This window comes from Melanerpes formicivorus, unplaced genomic scaffold (genome assembly GCF_026170545.1).
Source record: "Melanerpes formicivorus ecotype bairdi unplaced genomic scaffold, bMelFor1.0.p_v2 SCAF_38, whole genome shotgun sequence".
NCBI lineage: Eukaryota > Metazoa > Chordata > Aves > Piciformes > Picidae > Melanerpes > Melanerpes formicivorus.
In genome coordinates this window covers 3,963,567-3,981,381 of record NW_027142390.1, presented here as the reverse complement: position 1 = coordinate 3,981,381, position 17,815 = coordinate 3,963,567, and the positions used below count along the sequence as shown (strand labels likewise).

The following is a 17,815-nucleotide window of genomic DNA, read 5'->3' as shown; positions in this document are numbered from 1 at the left end:
GTGCTTGAGGCCTCTCCCCAGCCTCGTTGCCCTTCTCTGGACACGTTCAAGAGTCTCGATGTCCTTCTCAAATTGAGGGGCCCAGAACTGGACACAGTACCCAAGGTGTGGCCTAACCAGTGCTGAGTTCCAATCACAGCACCTTTTTCCTGGTGTGACACAAACATGGATTGCTATTATAGAATCATACTTTATAAAATGCTTGTGACTAGCGTTGTGTCTTGGTCATGCAATTTTAAGCACTACAAATGCTTCACCAAGGACTGCTATTAAAGCAAATTAAATCATGGACCTCTGAAATGAAGCCTACACTTTGAATTTCAGACTAAAATGTCTTCTCTGCTGCTCCTCTGCATTTATTGGCATTAATAATGTACTCTTGATGTTGTAGTAGACTTTCAAATATACATCTAAGACCTCAGAAAAGGCTTTCTAATCAGACAAGGAAGACAACACACTAATAGAAACTACTCTCCTTTCATCTAGCAACTGCTCCTTACTGCCAGCACATAAATGTACACAATTAAGATGACTACAGACTAAAAATATTAAAATGTTCATACAGCACTATCAAAGCAAAACTAGATGTACCAGGCTAAAGGCAAGTGGGTTGTTAATAGAAATTTTAAGCAGACTATTGATTTTTAACTGAAGTATAGTTCAGAATACTATTTCATTTTGGAAGGGAAAAAGCAATACTGCAATTTAAAGTGCCTATAACAATTAGTAGAGATCCTTAGTTTTCATCTCTGACAAGTGGAGTGGAAACACACAGTAAGCATGGAATATTAAACTGACCTAGCCAAACAAGTGGATTAGAGCTCCATGCTCTACCCCAGGACCTGGAAAGTAATATTTACAGAGAACTGTGCACTCTTACTGACAGAGTTTCTTCCACACATGGATTTCCCTCTGTAAATACCACTTCCCAAGCTATGAATGCATTTAGGGTGCTTGGTTGCATGGTTTAGTTGGTTGGGTGCTGTTGGATGATAGGTTGGACGTGATGATCTTGAAGGTGTCTTCCAACCTGGTCTGGTCTATTCCTATTCCTATTCCTATTCCATTCTATTCCTATTCCATTCTATTCCTATTCCATTCTATTCCTATTCCATTCTATTCCTATTCCATTCTATTCTAAATATTTCAAAAGCAGATGAGCCAAATTTACCTGAGAAATACTGGGTTCTGATGAGGACTGAGCAGCTTTAACATGCTTTTCCATACATGATTTTGCTTCAACTGCTGCACTAGCTGACGGTCGTCTTGCTGCAATCACTGCAAGGATGACATTTTCACAGCATTTACAACTTAGCTGCCTGTATATTGGATCAGTTTCATGCTCATGCAAGAAAAAGTCTATCACCTGGCAGAAGACAGGCAGGTAGGCATTCTAAGAGAAAAGAGTGAAGCTTGTATCCAAAACGTGTATATCCTGTGCTTCATGTACATTTCAAAGACAAGTTGTCACCACTAAACACAACTGAACACAACTGGCTAAGAAGCAGAAGAATACAGACATGTTAATAGAAACTTTTATTTAACACAGAACTAGACTCTCAGAGCATCTTTCAGAAGATGGTAGGAAAGAACAGACAAGGTTCCAACTTCACTAAGAAGTTTTTAGCTTACTTGTACATAAAATGTTAATGTGCAAACAGAAAAATTACCAGAGGGAAGCATCTCCTCCTGAGACTGTTTTAGCCTCCTTCGTTCTCTTGCTGATAAAGGCCTCTCCTTCAAAAGATGTTAGTTTTAGATTAATTAGCAATCAGCATAACGACTTTTGTTACCACCTATAAAGCAAAATGTCCTTTTTAACTGACATGGAAGAGAAACCTGTTAGGCACAGGCCTTCTGACCATCTAACAAACACTGCATTTTTTATTGCAAACCCATTTTGGTCAATGAGAGCAGCACACACTCTAGAAAAGGAGCTTCTCACCCCCATGGTGCAGCAAGGAAGCTTTCCACTTCACATTCACCAGGTGCTTGACAGGACTTAGAATCATAGAATTGTTACAGTTGGAAGGGACCTCAAGGATCATCTAGTTCCAGCCCTCCTGCCATGGGCAGAGACACCTCACAGTAGACAGAGCCACACCTTAAAAACCTCCAGGGATGGGGCCTCCACCACCTCCCCAGGCAACCTGTTCCAGTGTCTCACCACCCTCATGGTGAAGAACTTCTTCCTAACATCCAATCTGAATCTACCCTTTTCTTTTATTTTCTTTTCTTTTTCTCCTCCATTCCCCCTAGTACTATCACTACCTGGCACACTAAAAAGTCCCTCCCCAGCTTTCCTGTAGGCCCTTAAGATACTGGAAGGCCACAATTAGGTCTCCTCGGAGTCTTCTCTTCTCCAGACTGAACAGCCCCAACTCTCTCAGTCTGTCCTCATCGGAGAGGAGCTCCAGCCCTCTGATCATGCTTGTGGCCCTCCTCTGGACATGCTCCAGCACCTCCAGATTCTTCCTGCAATAGGGGCTCCAGAACTGGATGCACTACTCCAGGTTGGGTTTCACCAGCACAGTAGAGAGGGGAGAATCACCTCCCTCAACCTGCTGGCTATGCTTCTCTTGATGCAGCCCAGGATGTGATTGACTTCCATTAGGTCAAAAGCTACCACACATTTCTTTACTCACTGTGCATGCACACAGAGAATAAACTACACAGAAGGAATGAGAGCCAAAAATAAGCTGGCAGTACTCAGCACTAACCTTTGAAATGGCAACTTGACTGGTTTTGGCGCTATTTGCAGCTTCAGAGGCTTCAGCACCACACTGCTCTGCACACTTCTGTGTTGTCTTTGTGTTCACATCAGAAGGAAAAGGTAACGGCCGAGGGGCAACCATTCTGAACTTGAAAGAGAAGTGAGCAGTAATTTATAGCTTTTTAATTAAAAGTTAAGTACTTTGCAGGCTAGAAGATCTTGCATGGTAAAGCTGGATGCCAGATGTTTTGGATCCTGCTGTATCCTCTTAACATCTTCCAACTTCATCCCTCCCTCTCCACACATCTGCTTGAATCCAATTCCCTTCTCTCCATCCCTACATCTTGCCCCTCTCCTTCCAGACTATTTTTCATCCAGTTCCTTTGCACCAACTGTCTCCACCCTCAAATAGCAAAATCCAGGAGAAAAACAGAATGCCAATCACAAACCACCCCTTTTCTCTCCTTGTACAGCCGTTGCCTTTCCCCAAAGAAATCTCTCTGCTCAGTGTGGAAGCATTGACAGGAGCCCTATGTTATATGCTTGCCAAGATTGTCTTCCTAGAGTTTGCACTCACAAGCTCAGGGCAGCCATTTCATGTGTCTGTTCTAGAGTACTAGCAATCTACTACCCACTACAAGTAGCCTTATCCTCAACAGTCAGGAAGAGAACTGCTATATCCTCTGCAGTCACAAAGAGTGAGAAGGCCTGATGAAATTTCCTGTAGCACAACAAAGAAAGCCCATGGCTCACTGTAGGCTCACTGTATCTCCTTATGCCAACCTGGCACAACTCACCTCACACCTGTGAGGGTCACTGAGAGTTTGAAAGATTTAGACAGACTGCTTCTACAGAACATGCATTTTGCTACCAATGAAGTTACACAGATACATATGAAACATGAACACCGTTAAAACTCCCCCTCTCCTCTTTTTTCTTCTCAAAAATAGGCCCCACTTTTAAAGAATACAAAATTGCAGGAGCCTTAAAGGAAAGAAGATGATTATTTCTTAGTATCTGCACCTTCTCTGAAGAGCTTTCAGCCACCTCTCCTTTTTTCTGCCGTCGCTGCCGTGAGAGAGAAGGTTCACTGACAGAATGCTGAGGCTGCAAGTGGAAGGTCATTTTTTCCTGAGCTCCACGACAGACATCATCCTAGCAAGTAAAAGTAGTTTTTACAAATGCAGACATGCCATTTCCAGATTCACACACACTTAAAAAAAATTCAACACAGGCCACTTCACTATTCGGGCTGCAACCTCCCCTTAGCTTATCACAGTTATGATTGTAACAATAAACTTACTTGACAGACAGAAAAAGTACCTGCAGTACCAGCATTCTTCAGCTACTAAACCTTCAAACAAGGACACTTACTTGAATTACAACAGGAACAAATGGTTCTAGCAGCTTTTCAGTAGAATCCAAGCTCTGCAATAGATAATGATTTCTCATTAGGGAAGAAAATTTCCCTGTAGAGCGACAAAAAGACAATCACCGCCTATTAGCCCCCTATCTAAATCAGGACCATCTTGACATAGCCAGACCCATTTAGAACAGAGAACAAATAAATTACAGAACTATACTTGTAAGCTCTCTTAGCTGGAAAAGAACAATTTTGTTCTCTGTAAAAACAGTTTCCATCAGATAGATGCAAGCCTAAAACTACTTCACAATGTTTTCTTTGCAAATCTGAAGCCATGGCTCCTCACTACTTAAGAATTCCAAACACTTCATCACTAGCACTCTCTTTTCTCTATCTATTTCATAGTATCAGAGTATCAGTCAGGGTTGAAAGGGACCACAAGGATCATCTAGTTCCAACCCCCCTGCCATGGGCAGGGACACCCCACACTACATCAGGCTGGCCAGAGCCTCGTCCAGCCTGGGCTTAAACACCTCCAGGGATGGGGCCTCGACCACCTCCCTGAACAACCCATTCCAGGGCTTCACCACTCTCATGGGGAAGAACCTCCTCCTCACATCCAGCCTGAATCTCCCCACCTCCAGCTTCATTCCATTCCCCCTAGTCCTATCACTACCCGAGATCCTGAGAAGTCCCTCCCCAGCCCTCCTGTAGGCCCCCTTCAGATACTGGAAGGCCACAATGAGGTCACCTGGGAGCCTTCTCTTCTCCAGACTAAACAGCCCCAACTCCTTCAGTCTGTCCTCATAGGAGAGGTGCTCCAGCCCTCTGATCATCCTTGTGGCCCTTCTCTGGAAACATTCCAGCACCTCCATATCCCTCTTGTAATAGGGGCTCCAGAACTGGACACAGTACTCCAGGTGGGGTCTCACCAGGGCTGAGTAGAGGGGGAGGATCACCTCCCTTGCCCTGCTGGCCACACTTCTGATGCAGCCCAGGATCTGATTGGCTTTGTGGGCTGCAAGTGCACACTGAGAGCTCCTGTTGAGCTTTTTGTCCACCAGCACCCCCAAGTCTCTCTCCTCAGGGCTGCTTTCCAGCCAGTCCCTGCCCAGCCTGGATTTGTGCCTGGGATTGCCTCGACCCAGATGCAGGACCCTGTACATTTTGCAAAATGTGCAGCAGCTCTCTAAATGTTAAGAGCTGGCCATTTGCTCCATCCATTTCAAAGCCTATTTCAAATAAGCATAAATGCATTACCAGATCAGTTTGCCTTTGGTCTTTTGATACAGGCTGCAAGAGTTTCAAAGTGTCACCATCTTCTGCTATAGCAGCAACAGAGGACTGCTTAGACTCAACGTTTTCAGCTTTAAAAGCTTGCTTTGCTCTTTGTTGTAGTCCATCTTCCTGAATTGCTGGGATACTTGATGTTATTCTACAATTTCCTGGGACATTTAAATATTTTGCTTTCTTTTTCTCTGGAATATTCTCACTGCCACACTTCTCACTTTCACGCTTCGTCCTTTCAGATGGCAAGATATCAATATTCACTTCACTAACTGTAGCTACAGAGTCTCCCAGGTTGTTCAAATCATCATTGCTTTGTTTTCTTTCCAATGCCACAGCTGGTTTCTCTGAGGGACAAAATTTGGTGGCTTTATAGTTGAGGAAGCAATCTTCTTCACTCTAGAATTAAAAGGAAAACAAAAACCCTTTTGGGTATTATGCACGTATGAAAGAATCCTCTAAGCACTGGTGGTAAACATTAACATACCAGAGTACATAAACTGCAAGAAAATTATGATCAGTTACAGATGAAGAGCCTCAAAAGAAGCTACAACCCACATTTTTGAAGAGAGAGACACTGCACTTGCAAATTACCTATTTCAGGCGTCCATTTAAACATATACACTACACCTACTTTTCACCTGGACCATGAAATAGAAGTTGTACTCCCTTGGCTATTCCACAAGGGAGGAACCAACAATTACCAGTGCTTTCTAAGATCACAGAATGGTTTGAGTTCGAAGGGATCTTAAAGGTCATCTAGTTCCAACCCTGCTGCTGCAGGCAGGGATACCTCCCACAGACCTCAAAGACCATCTAGTTCCAACCCTGCTGCCATGGGCAGGGATACCTCCCACTAGATCCAGGTTGTTAGTGAGAGGTGTCCCTGATGTACAAACATTCAGTATTTCAGCACTGAAAGCTTAAACCCAGAACAGCAGACTCATCAAAGAAAATAACACACAGAAGATTAACCATGACAAAAGATTTGTTCTAACCACTGAAAAGATTTCCAACAATAAGTTATTTTTTGGGGGGTAACTATAATTAGTTCTCTCCAGTCATAAAAACACTTTAAGATAATTACCATTGTGTCATCAAAGATTTGAGAAAAAAATAGTTAACCTCAAATGTGCCATAAGCAATTCACATATTGACCCACAAATGAAAAAACAGGTGTTTAACATCTCATAGTCAGACACTGCAACTACTTTTACTGATCCACAGTTGCTTACTTTCTTCCACTCTTGCCTAAACATTATTCCTTCCCTAATACTATTGTCACACATTGCTAAGAATCAGATGGATGTTCTCCAGAATGCTCAAGGCATGTCTTATAAAACTGAGGTTTTTCCTGTTGAAAATGCAAGAGGGTTTTGGGTTGGTTTTGTTGCTCCCTTTTTTTTCCACATAGAAAATATCTCTGTGTATCTCACTTTGTACTGCCGGGCTTGCTCAGAGGAGTGGTTTTGGTGGGCAACACTTCTGCTGTGAGATTCAGTCTTTACTGAGACCACAGAGCAAGGATCTTTAGGTTTGGAATTCACTGTTTTCTTCTGACTTCTGGCTGCTTTCCTGTAAAGAAAATAGAAATTGCTTATTGAACTACCATCAACAAGGCCTGGAGATATTTCTTCAGATTATACTAATTTTAAAAACAACCTACTCCACCAAGCAGCTTACACATAGAGTATGAGATACTGGGCTCTTTCAACAGGCTTTGCACAACATGCTCTATTTCATCTGTACAAAGGGAGCTTAAAGTTCAGCCTCTGCCACCAACGTACATTTGGCTTGCACAGCACTGTCTGGAAGCAATAAAATAACTGACAAAACATCACAGTATCACCAAGGTTGGAAGAGACCTCAAGGATCATCGAGTCCAACCTATCAACACAGACCCCATGACTAGACCATGGCACCAAGTGCCACGTCCAATCCCCTCTTGAACACCTCCAGGGACGGTGACTCCACCACCTCCCTGGGCAGCACATTCCAGTGACAAACGACTCGCTCGGTGAAGAACTTTCTCCTCACCTCGAGTCTAAACCTCCCCTGGTGCAGCTTGAGACTGTGTCCTCTTATTCTGGTGCTGGTTGCCTGGGAGAAGAGGCCAACCCTTTCCTGGCTACAACCACCTTTCAGGTAGTTGTAGACAGCAATAAGGTCACCCCGAGCCTCCTCTTCTCCAGGCTAAACAATCCCAGCTCCCTCAGCCTCTCCTCACAGGGCTTGTGTTCAAGGCCTCTCCCCAGCCTCTCCTCACAGGGCTGTGCTCAAGGCCTCTCCCCAGCCTTGTTGCCCTTCTCTGGACACGTTCATGACAAAGAAAAAATAATTCTATCAGTGAATATCAAAAGAAAATTTGTATTGCAACTCTCAGCTGATAACTAACCTCACAGAACCAGATGGAAAGATGCTTATTTCCCATCACTTCCTTGAAAACACAGTGTTACTTTTTTCCCCCCCCCTTCTTTTACCTCTGAATAAGCTGTGCAACTCCAACCACTGCATTGCTTTATGCTGTATTTGCAGAAAAATCTAGATTCCACTCTAATGCCCTCCTAGTTCTCAAAGAACCTAAAGAAACTCATAGAGTCTCATCACAGTATCACAGTACAACTAAGGTTGGAAATGACCTCGAGGATCATCGAGTCCAACCTAACCTCATGCTTTGTAACTGCCCACACAGAAGTGATTTTGCCCTGCTGTCAACCAAAGAGCACAGGAACATGAATATTTTGCACAGAATCACCCAAATGAAAATCTCTTACGCCTTGGTGGCTTCTAAAAACAAAGAAATTTGGTGCTTGATATAGGGCTGCCGCAGTATGCTTTTCACACTAGGTCTTTCCTCAGGTTTCTTACTGAGCATAGTTCGTATGATTTCTACCAGCTGTGGGCTGTAATCCTTTGGCATGGGTGCCAACTGTAAAAGGAAAGGGAAGTCTGATATTATTTAATACATAATGACTACTGCTAAATCATTTATGAATGATTTATAGTCAGCTACATACTTGGCATAAAAAATGGTCCCATTGTTCAACATTCTGAAAGTTACCCAAGTGCTTCACAGCAAACAGAATACTGACATTAAGTGTTTTATCCAGGAGCCATTCATAACTTTTTATTAACACCAGCTGTTAGAAGTTCTGCAAATAGGCTTAAAAGACAGTCTATACAAGAAATCTTTATTAACTTCATTGTATGTATCAGGCACCAGATATGCTACCCTCACCTAGCAGGAAAATGGCATCACATGGATAGAGAGTTAATTCTTTACACAAAGAATTAAACCAGAAGCAAATAAAAAAAGGTCATCTCAGAACCCTGAAAATTAATCAACACAAAGGAGCAAAAAAACTCCAGCAATGCCTACAAATTACTAACTCCCCAGGTCTGATATTACAAGCATGTACCACCACTAAACACCAGTCTTACAACACAGATGATGATGCATGCAACATGCAAAATATTTTTAACTCCATGCAGTGTAGTTCTGATGGGAAAGCTTAATCTCAAGTCCTAGACACAGAAAATCCAAGCCCAGATAAAAGCAGTTGAGAAGTTTTTTTACCTTTCCTTCAATAATTCGATAAACCAAAGAGTTCATGTCCTTAGCATTAAAGGCATGTTTCAGTGTAGCCATCTCATAAACACAGCAGCCCAGTGCCCAAACATCAGACTGGACAAAGGGAGAGGGGAAAAAAAACAGTTATGAGAACTTTTTATTAATTGTAGAAGTTTTCTCTCCAGATTTAGTCATCTGCTTTAAGAACAAACTTGTGGCTTTTGTCTCACTAGAACAGAATAGGAATAGAATAGGAATAGAATAGGAATAGACCAGACCAGACCAGGTTGGAAGAGACCTTCAAGATCATCACGTCCAACCTATCATCCAACACCACCCAACCAACTAAACCATGCAACCAAGCACCCTGCCAAGTCTCCTCCTGAACACCTCCAGTGATGGGCTGCATCAGCAGAAGTGTGGCCAGCAGGGCAAGGGAGGTGATCCTCCCCCTCTACTCAGCCCTGGTGAGACCCCACCTGGAGTACTGCCTCCAGTTCTGGAGCCCCTATTACAAGAGGGATATGGAGGTGCTGGAACGTGTCCAGAGAAGGGCCACGAGGATGAGCAGAGGGCTGGAGCACCTCTCCTATGAGGACAGACTGAAGGAGTTGGGGCTGTTCAGTCTGGAGAAGGCTCCGAGGTGACCTAATTGTGGCCTTCCAGTATCTGAAGGGGTCCTACAGGCAGGCTGGGGAGGGACTTCTCAGGATCTCAGGTAGTGATAGGACTAGGGGGAATGGAATGAAGCTGGAGGTGGGGAGATTCAGGCTGGATGTGAGGAGGAAGTTCTTTACCATGAGAGTGGTGAAGCACTGGAATGGGTTGTCCAGGGAGGTGGTTGGGACCCCGTCCCTGGAGGTGTTTAAGCCCAGGCTGGATGAGGCTCTGGCCAGCCTGCTCTAGTGTGGGGTGTCCCTGCCCATAGCAGGGGGGTTGGGACTAGATGATCCTTGTGGTCCCTTCCAACCCTAACTGATACTACTATAAATTTCTCCCCCACTTTATTGTTTGGTCTTTGGGGCCATTAAGAAAAGAGTTGGAAGCAGTAAGAAATTAAAATTAATGGATTAGACTGTCATCTTCTCAGAGAAACAAAAACAAGCTGCCTAATGAAGCAGAAATAACACTTGCTTTAAATACTCTACCTTGTAGTTGTAAGGCTTGTTGGAGAAGAGCTCGGGGCTCATGTAGTACGGCGTGCCGATCAGAGTGCTGGCCATGTCATACTGGTTTTCCAAGACTCTGGCTATGCCCAGGTCACCCACTTTGATTATGTTTGTCCGTGTCAGAAACACATTTTGTGTTTTAAGATCTCTGTGCAGGATGTGTTTTTCATGTAAATACTGGGGAAGGAAGAAATAACAAGCACATAAAGAGAGTTAAGTAACTCCTACCTGGTTCTTCTACTGAAATGTAAAGTCACTTTACACAAGGCAAAGAGGGAAAACACCAACCCAGAAAAGACACATGCATGAAAGCCAGGGATGCCCCTATTAAAGGCAGTATGAGTGAAGTGATGTTAGGAACAACTGATACAGACATGAACCCAAAACTTGGCACTACTTTAGTGAAATCTCCCTGTGTGGCTCCAGGAAGCCAGCAGAAAAGAGGAAATAATTTACATTTGAGACTCAGACTTCAACTTATTTTCTGCTGCATCCATGTCTTAGTCTTAAGTAAAAAATTCCAGTAGAAAATACAGTGGGAGCTTTGTGTAAGCAGGGAAGAAAGTTAGTCTTACTAGAAACAAGAACAGGTAGTCCAGCTGGCTTGCATATGTCTGATCACAACAGGCATCTTCAAGATAGAATTTTCTGTCCTCTATTTCTTAGGGTTAAGATTCATATCTGCTCTTTATTACTGCAATAGTTTTCTGTCAGGTTTGATAACCTCCACTTACTCAATTTCAACAGTCAGACAAGATGCAATAAAATTACAGATTAGTCTAAACTGACCATTAAAAACCACCACCAAAACCCACAGAAGGCTTCTGCAATAATCTCTTTTTGTTTGCTATTAACTACATTTTATGTTTAATCAAAACTTCCAAGGCAGAGAAGCATTCCATACTAAAATTGCAAATACCCTGGAGGTCACCACTGTCTACTGTGATAAGGAGGTCTAAATATAAAATGTGATAGCCATTTCTCACCTCAAACAATTTGACTGAGGTGACCTGGGAACATTTTTAATGCAATAATAACACCACTGGATTTAGACAGCCATTTCTCACCTAAAATAACTTGATGGGGAGACCTGTGAAGATTTTTAATGTAATACTAACACCATTGGATTTACATTTAGAATAGAATTTAGAATAGAAGCAACAAGGTTGGAAAAGACCTCAAAGATCAGCAAGTCCAACCTGTCACCCAAGACCTCATGACTACAAGACCATGGCACCAAGTGCCACATCCAATCCCCTCTTGAACACTTCCAAGGATGGTGACTCCACCACCTCCCTGGGCAGCACATTCCAATGGCCAACAACTCTCTCTGTGAAGAACTTTCTCCTCATTTTAAGCCAACTTCCCCTGGAAGAGCTTGAGACTGTGTCCTCTTGTTCTGGCACTGGCTGCCTGGGAGAAGGGACCAAGTCCCTCCTGGCTACAACCATCCCTCAGGTAGTTGTAGAGAGCAATAAGGTCTCCCCTGAGCCTCCTCCTCTCCAGGCTAAACAATCCCAGCTCCTTCAGCCTCTCCTCATAGGGCTTGTAGATGCTAACCCAGCCAACCTGGAATTCAAAGCTAGCACTGTAACTGTGGAATTTTTAAGTGCAGAAAGAATCAAATTAAATTTGTATCTGAAGGTGACAAAGTTAAACTTATTGGTTAAACTTATTGGTTTTTTTACCTGCAGTGCCATGGCAATCTGGACAAACCACTCCACCACCTGGTTCTCAGGCAAAAGTTTGCCCTTCTGCTCTTTCAGCTTGTGATAGAGATCTCCTCCCTCACAGAAGCCCATAACAATGTATAACAGGCCATCTTCCCCCTGCCAGGACTCTCTGTAGGTGACTATGTTCGGGTGTTTCAGCTGAGATAACAGCTGTGCCTCTTGTTCCGCTGCTTTCCTCTCTCGGCTGGAAGCATTTCTAAGGTTTAACTTTTTGATAACATACTGTAAAAGAAAATGCAAGGTAGGTATCATAAGAGATGCAAGTAAATGTGCAAAAGCCTTAGAGAATTCCACACATCCAAAGGAAATACAATTCTTGACATCTCCACACGTTATTCTGTATGCAGACTGTGATGTGTCTGGCAGGTAGACACAATTTCTGCCATTGCACTGTAAAAATGGAACAGGAATCTATTCATCCACCTGAGTAAAACTCTGCACAGGCAGTTTGTGATGGGTTTACTTTCTTTTGACCAGTGGACACATTTATCTTTGGTTTCCCCTACTCTCATTAAGTATGTCTAGCATTCTTCTCCTAAGCCTGAAATAGTATCAGAGTATCAGTCAGGGTTGGAAGGGACCACAAGGGTCATCTAGTTCCAACCCCCCTGCCATGGGCAGGGACACCCCACACTAGATCAGCCTGGCCAGAGCCTGAGCCAGCCTGGGCTTAAACACCTCCAGGGACGGGGCCCCAACCACCTCCCTGGACAACCCATTCCAGGGCTTCACCACTCTCATGGGGAAGAACCTCCTCCTCACATGCAGCCTGAATCTCCCCACCTCCAGCTTCATTCCATTCCCCCTAGTCCTATCACTACCTGAGATCCTGAGCAGTCCCTCCCCAGCCTTCCTGTAGCCCCCTTCAGATACTGGAAGGTCACAATTAGGTCACCTGCTTGTGCTTCACAGTTAAGACCAAAATAGGCCATCTGAACAACAGCTTCCAAAATGTAACAACATTAAGGCAAAATGGCAATTGAGAGCTAGAAGAAAGAAAAAAAATACTTAAAAAAATCAATTAAAAAAAAAATCATGTGGCTAGATTTATTTTGCTCTTCTCTGCTAGACAACCAAACCCAGCTCAATTAATTTCATTGTAAGGAAAAGTAGACTTTTCCATTCACCACTTCAGAACTCAAACATAGTTTTTTGTGTTTTTTTTTTTTTTTGGTTGGTTGTGGGTTTTTTACAAAGAAAGAGAGAGAGAGAAATGTAAGAAACAGAAACAGCATCTCACAACTTTGGCAAATATAGATCACACACTTCAAGACCAAAATCATTGTTAAAATACAATAGAATAGAATTAACCAGGCTGGAAAAGACCTCTGAGATCGAGTCCAACCTATGACCCAACACTATCTAATCAACTAAACCATGGCACCAAGTGCCCCATCCAGTCTCTTCCTAAACACCTCCAGTGATGGGGATGCCACCAACTCCCTGGGCAGCCCATTCCAATGGCCAGTCTCTCTCTCTGTGAAGGACTTCTTCCTAACATCCAGCCTAAGCCTCCCCTGGTGCAGCTTGAGACTGTGTCCTCTTGTTCTGGTGCTGGCTGCCTGGAAGAAGAGACCAACCCCTACCTGGCTACAACCTCCCTTCAGGTAGCTGCAGACAGCAATAAGGTCTCCCCTGAGCCTCCTCCCCTCCAGGCTAAGCAACCCCAGCTCCCTCAGTATCTCAGTTTCAAGGCACAGAATACAAATTCCCTATTGTCATATTCAGAATACCTAACAGCTGCATTTCTGAATGCACAAACAACACTGCTGAACTTTTCAGGTCTTTTCATTCTTTTTTTTAGAACACTTGTACCTGGCAGAAGACCTCCAAGGCAGAACTGACTTGGGATTAATGGCTTTGCACAAACGTCTACAAAAAGAAACACGGGAGCACAGGGCAAAAGCTTCTATCAGGAAAACAAATGCAGCAAGTAAAGATGCAGCTGGAGGGCTAGCACAGTTAGGGGCACACTAAAAAAAATACTTTCTCAAACACCTGAAAGCAGACATAATTCACTCTGCTAAAAACCTTCCTAACAGTATTTGCTGTGTTCATGAACTTCTGCATATGAAGACTTCACCTTACTCAAGAAGAAATAAACTGTCACAGGGAAGTAAGAGATTCTTGATCCTACTGAAAAAGTCAAGAGCTCTTATCATAGTATCATAGTATCAGTCAGGGTTGGAAGGGACCACAAGGATCATCTAGTTCCAACCCCCCTGCCAGGGCAGGGACACCCCACACTAGATCAGCCTGACCAGAGCCTCATCCAGCCTGGGCTTAAACACCTCCAGGGACGGGGCCCCAACCACCTCACTGGACAATCCATTCCAGGGCTTCACTACTCTCATGATGAAGAACCTCCTCCTCAGATCCAGCCTGAATCTCCTTCCTACCTTTATTTTATTGTATCAATACAGGTTTAGAGTTTTTTGTTACACTACACACCAAAGCCATTATTTACTTCCCTGATTATGTACTACACCAAATGTATTTCTAATGAATTTCAGCTTTTAGTAAAACTGTAATTGAAGCTGAAGGTGAGACAACACCCTCCAAAGCACACTTTCATCATACACAGCATCAACATTTATGTCTGACTTGGCCCCCTTCCTGAGGTAAATTGTGTGGTAATCACCTTCAGGGCACCAGCTTTCCATGGAACCATCATGCTGTGGTACATACCTGACCTCACTCCTCATACTGAAACGTCTCATCTATACTTACTCGATTGCAGTGTCCTCAGTAATTGCTTGGGGTATCTACTTCCCAGGCTGGCCCCAGTAATTAAGTCCAGCACAATTAGAGTTGAGGAAGGCTCTCCCCTAGTACCAAGGGACCCAATTATGCAGAGATCAACAGTACCTTACGATTTTGTGTTTCAGAAGTCTGCTGGATATTAGACAGCTCTTATAACCAATTCTTACAGCCTGTGACCATGACCAACTCCCAAAAGAAATGTAACAAAACTGTGTACAGCATCATCTAAGTTCAAAATAAAATAGAAATGCTGCTATTACTGTGTTTCATGTGACATGTCAACTACAACTCTGTATTTGAGCACAGAAACCAAAAGCTTTCAGCTAGCTGTCTTTAAACTATATACTACCAAAATGCAGAAAGAATGCACATAGCCTAACTTCAAACCTCGCAGTGGTTATATTTGGTTTAATGAGTATGTGATCTATTACCCCAGCAAGATTCTTATGAAGCCTATCACACTGCTCCTCCACCTTATTTGATCCCAAATTGTGGACAAATTGGAACTGCTGGGGTTTTTTGTTGGGATTTTTTTTTGGAGGCACTCCACCTTTCCTAGACAACAAGAGCATTCAGTTAACAGCAAATGTGTTTAAATACAATATAATCCCTTTCAAAGCACATGCAGCACTATGCCAAAGCCACACCAACAACAAAAATCCCAATCATGGTGCTACAGAAAAAAGTTTATAAGACTTTAATTGTTATTAATTTATTAATTATTTATTAATATCAGCAGTTAAGGTTCTGTGAATAAGCTTTAAAAGAAATTCATATTAACTTCACTATATGCCAAAGCAAGACAAGTACTAAATAAGCTACTCTCACCTTAGAAGAAAATGGCATCACACAGATAAAGATTCAATTTTTGCACCATGTTTAAACCAGAAGCAAAGTAAGAAAGTAAATCATCTCAGAACTCTGAGTAGTAATCAACAGACCAGAGACACAAAAGGCTAACAATAAACTCTACCAATGTCTACAAATGAATAATTCTCTGGGTCTGATGCTGCCTCATGTGCTGCCAGTCTTAAAATGTGCAAGATGAAGTACACAACTTGGAGCACTATGCCAAAGCCACAGGCAAAAAGGCTGGTCACCCTGCTGCAGAAGAAAGTCTATTAAAGCTGACAAAAGCTAAGACACAGACTGCAGGAGTTGGGGCTGTTCAGTCTGGAGAAGAGAAGGCTCCGAGGTGACCTAATTGTGGCCTTCCAGTGTCTGAAGGGGGCTACAGGAAGGCTGGGGAAGGACTTCTCAGGATCTCAGGTAGTGCTAGGACTAGGGGGAATGGAATGAAGCTGGAGGTGGGGAGATTCAGGCTAGATGTGAGGAGGAGGTTCTTCCCCATGAGAGTGGTGAAACCCTGGAATGGGTTGTCCAGGGAGGTGGTCGAGGCCCTGTCCCTGGAGGTGTTTAAGCCCAGGCTGGATGAGGCTCTGGCCAGCCTGATCTAGTGTGGGGTGTCCCTGCCCATGGCAGGGGGGTTGGAACTAGATGATCCTTGTGGTCCCTTCCAACCCTGACTGATACTATGATACTATGACACAGTAAGATGCACCAAATATTTAAGACAAAGAAACAATGATAAGGAGGCAAGGCTCTTGCCAATGTTTATGATCAGCAGCATGACAAAGAGGTGAAATCCAAGGATCTGCATACAGCTGAAGTCACCTCAATGCACTGCTCACTTTTAGGATGAGGTTAGCAGCTCCGTGGACACTGGACTAAGCACTGGTGGCCTGAAGAACAAGTGCTGCCTTCGCTGCTACCCAACTCACACATGGATCATAGGGATTCCAGTTTCTTCCTTTCCCTCATCTGGAATGGACACACCTTCTCCAATCACTGCTGAGCACACTTTTCCATCACCTCCAGTCAAATCCTGGCCATAAGGCTTACACCCAAGGTTTCTGCAGTACCGCTCTGTGGATGCTCTCCATCCCCATCTCTTTCTCCTTTTGCATTTTCTATCAAACACATCTGCTTTGGCCAGGGCAAAACAGATGATTTCAAATTTCCAGGGGAAAAAAAAACCAGTAAAAAAAAAAAAATGCTGGCACTTCAACTCTGCCATAACCAAAACTTTGCCAGGTTCTGCCTGGCAGAGCTGATTTCACACAAAGGCAATACCAGAAGCTGGTTTTTTCCATCCTTTCCATCGCTTTCATCTTCATCACACCTGCGTGCCTTGAATACACAACCATTAACACAACCATTGAATACACAACCCTTAACAAGCCAAGAGCAACCTTTTCTGCTTCACACTAAAAAGAGCAGGCTGTCACCCAAAGAGCTACCAAAGCTGGGGTTTTCCTCCCCAAAACCAGGCATTATACCTTTAAAGAGGGTGGAGGGGAAGAAAGAAAAGCAAAACAAAAACCGCACAAGCGATTTTATCTACGTGTTTTAAATTAGATAGAAAGTGAGGATTTGAGGGGCTTGGGTTGGGGGTTTTGTTCGACTTCAATGGAGAGAGGTAAAAGAGTCTTCTCCATACATTTAAAAGAAGTCTTCAGAGACAAGGGAGGAAAACAGGAGTACCTGGATGAGCTGCAGACACACCACAACACCAGGTCACAGCCTCAGGCCAGCACCAGGCCATAGCCCTGGTCGTGCCCCGAGCGGTCGACAGGGCCACATGCTAAGGCCGGGGCACAGGTCGCACGCCCCGAACCAAGCCGCAGCTCCTGCGGTACCCCCAGACCAGGCCATTTCCCTCACACCAGACCAAGCCGTGCCCCGCTGCGCTCAGCCCCTCGCTACCTGCTTGCTGTCCTGCTGGTGCCGCACCAGGCTCACCTCCCCGTAGCTGCCCTTCCCCACAGCTCGGAGGAAGCAGTAAGCAGCCAGGGGCATCCTCCCGCCGCGCGGGCCCGATCAGTGCCTGGTGGCCGGCACCCCCGGGGCCCGCCCGCCCGGCAGCGCGGCCGCCGCTGCCATAGAGATCCCCGCGGCTCCCCGCTGCCATAGAGAGTGCGGCGCCGCGCGGACCGCCGCGCGTCTCTATGATGCGAAAGCTTCGCGGCGCCGCTGCGGCCATTTTGGAAGCGGGCGAGGCGGCCATATTGAAAGCGGGCAGGGAGATTTGGGGGAGGTGCGAGGCAGCGGGCGCTTCGTCGTGGGGAGACTGCGTTTACTTCTTGTTACCGCCTGAGAAACAAAGCTATCCCTCAGAAACAGTACCTGGCAAGGGTCCTCGGTGTGCTACTCCAT

General features: G+C 44.3%; 1 protein-coding gene across 4 annotated transcripts in view; it reads right to left on the bottom strand.

Annotated features, from left to right (window-relative positions):
* The window catches only part of NEK4 (NIMA related kinase 4), a 41,500-nt gene that overhangs the window by 6,500 nt on the left and 17,185 nt on the right, over nucleotides 1–17,815 (bottom strand). For 2 of the 4 annotated variants that reach the window (XM_068157892.1, XM_068157893.1), the window contains 11 exons: nucleotides 11,792–12,058; nucleotides 10,083–10,280; nucleotides 8,941–9,048; nucleotides 8,138–8,292; nucleotides 6,800–6,938; nucleotides 5,337–5,762; nucleotides 4,088–4,141; nucleotides 3,737–3,868; nucleotides 2,721–2,861; nucleotides 1,671–1,737; nucleotides 1,172–1,278 (listed from right to left, as the gene is read on the bottom strand). In XM_068157892.1, the coding sequence (XP_068013993.1) occupies nucleotides 1,172–1,278; nucleotides 1,671–1,737; nucleotides 2,721–2,861; nucleotides 3,737–3,868; nucleotides 4,088–4,141; nucleotides 5,337–5,762; nucleotides 6,800–6,938; nucleotides 8,138–8,292; nucleotides 8,941–9,048; nucleotides 10,083–10,280; nucleotides 11,792–11,905 (1,641 nt within the window). In that variant the 5' untranslated portion in view covers nucleotides 11,906–12,058. Of the gene's footprint in view, nucleotides 1–1,171; nucleotides 1,279–1,670; nucleotides 1,738–2,720; nucleotides 2,862–3,736; nucleotides 3,869–4,087; nucleotides 4,142–5,336; nucleotides 5,763–6,799; nucleotides 6,939–8,137; nucleotides 8,293–8,940; nucleotides 9,049–10,082; nucleotides 10,281–11,791; nucleotides 12,059–17,365; nucleotides 17,565–17,815 lie in introns of those variants that run through there. The other 2 variants (XM_068157890.1, XM_068157891.1) reach the window with 2 other exon arrangements.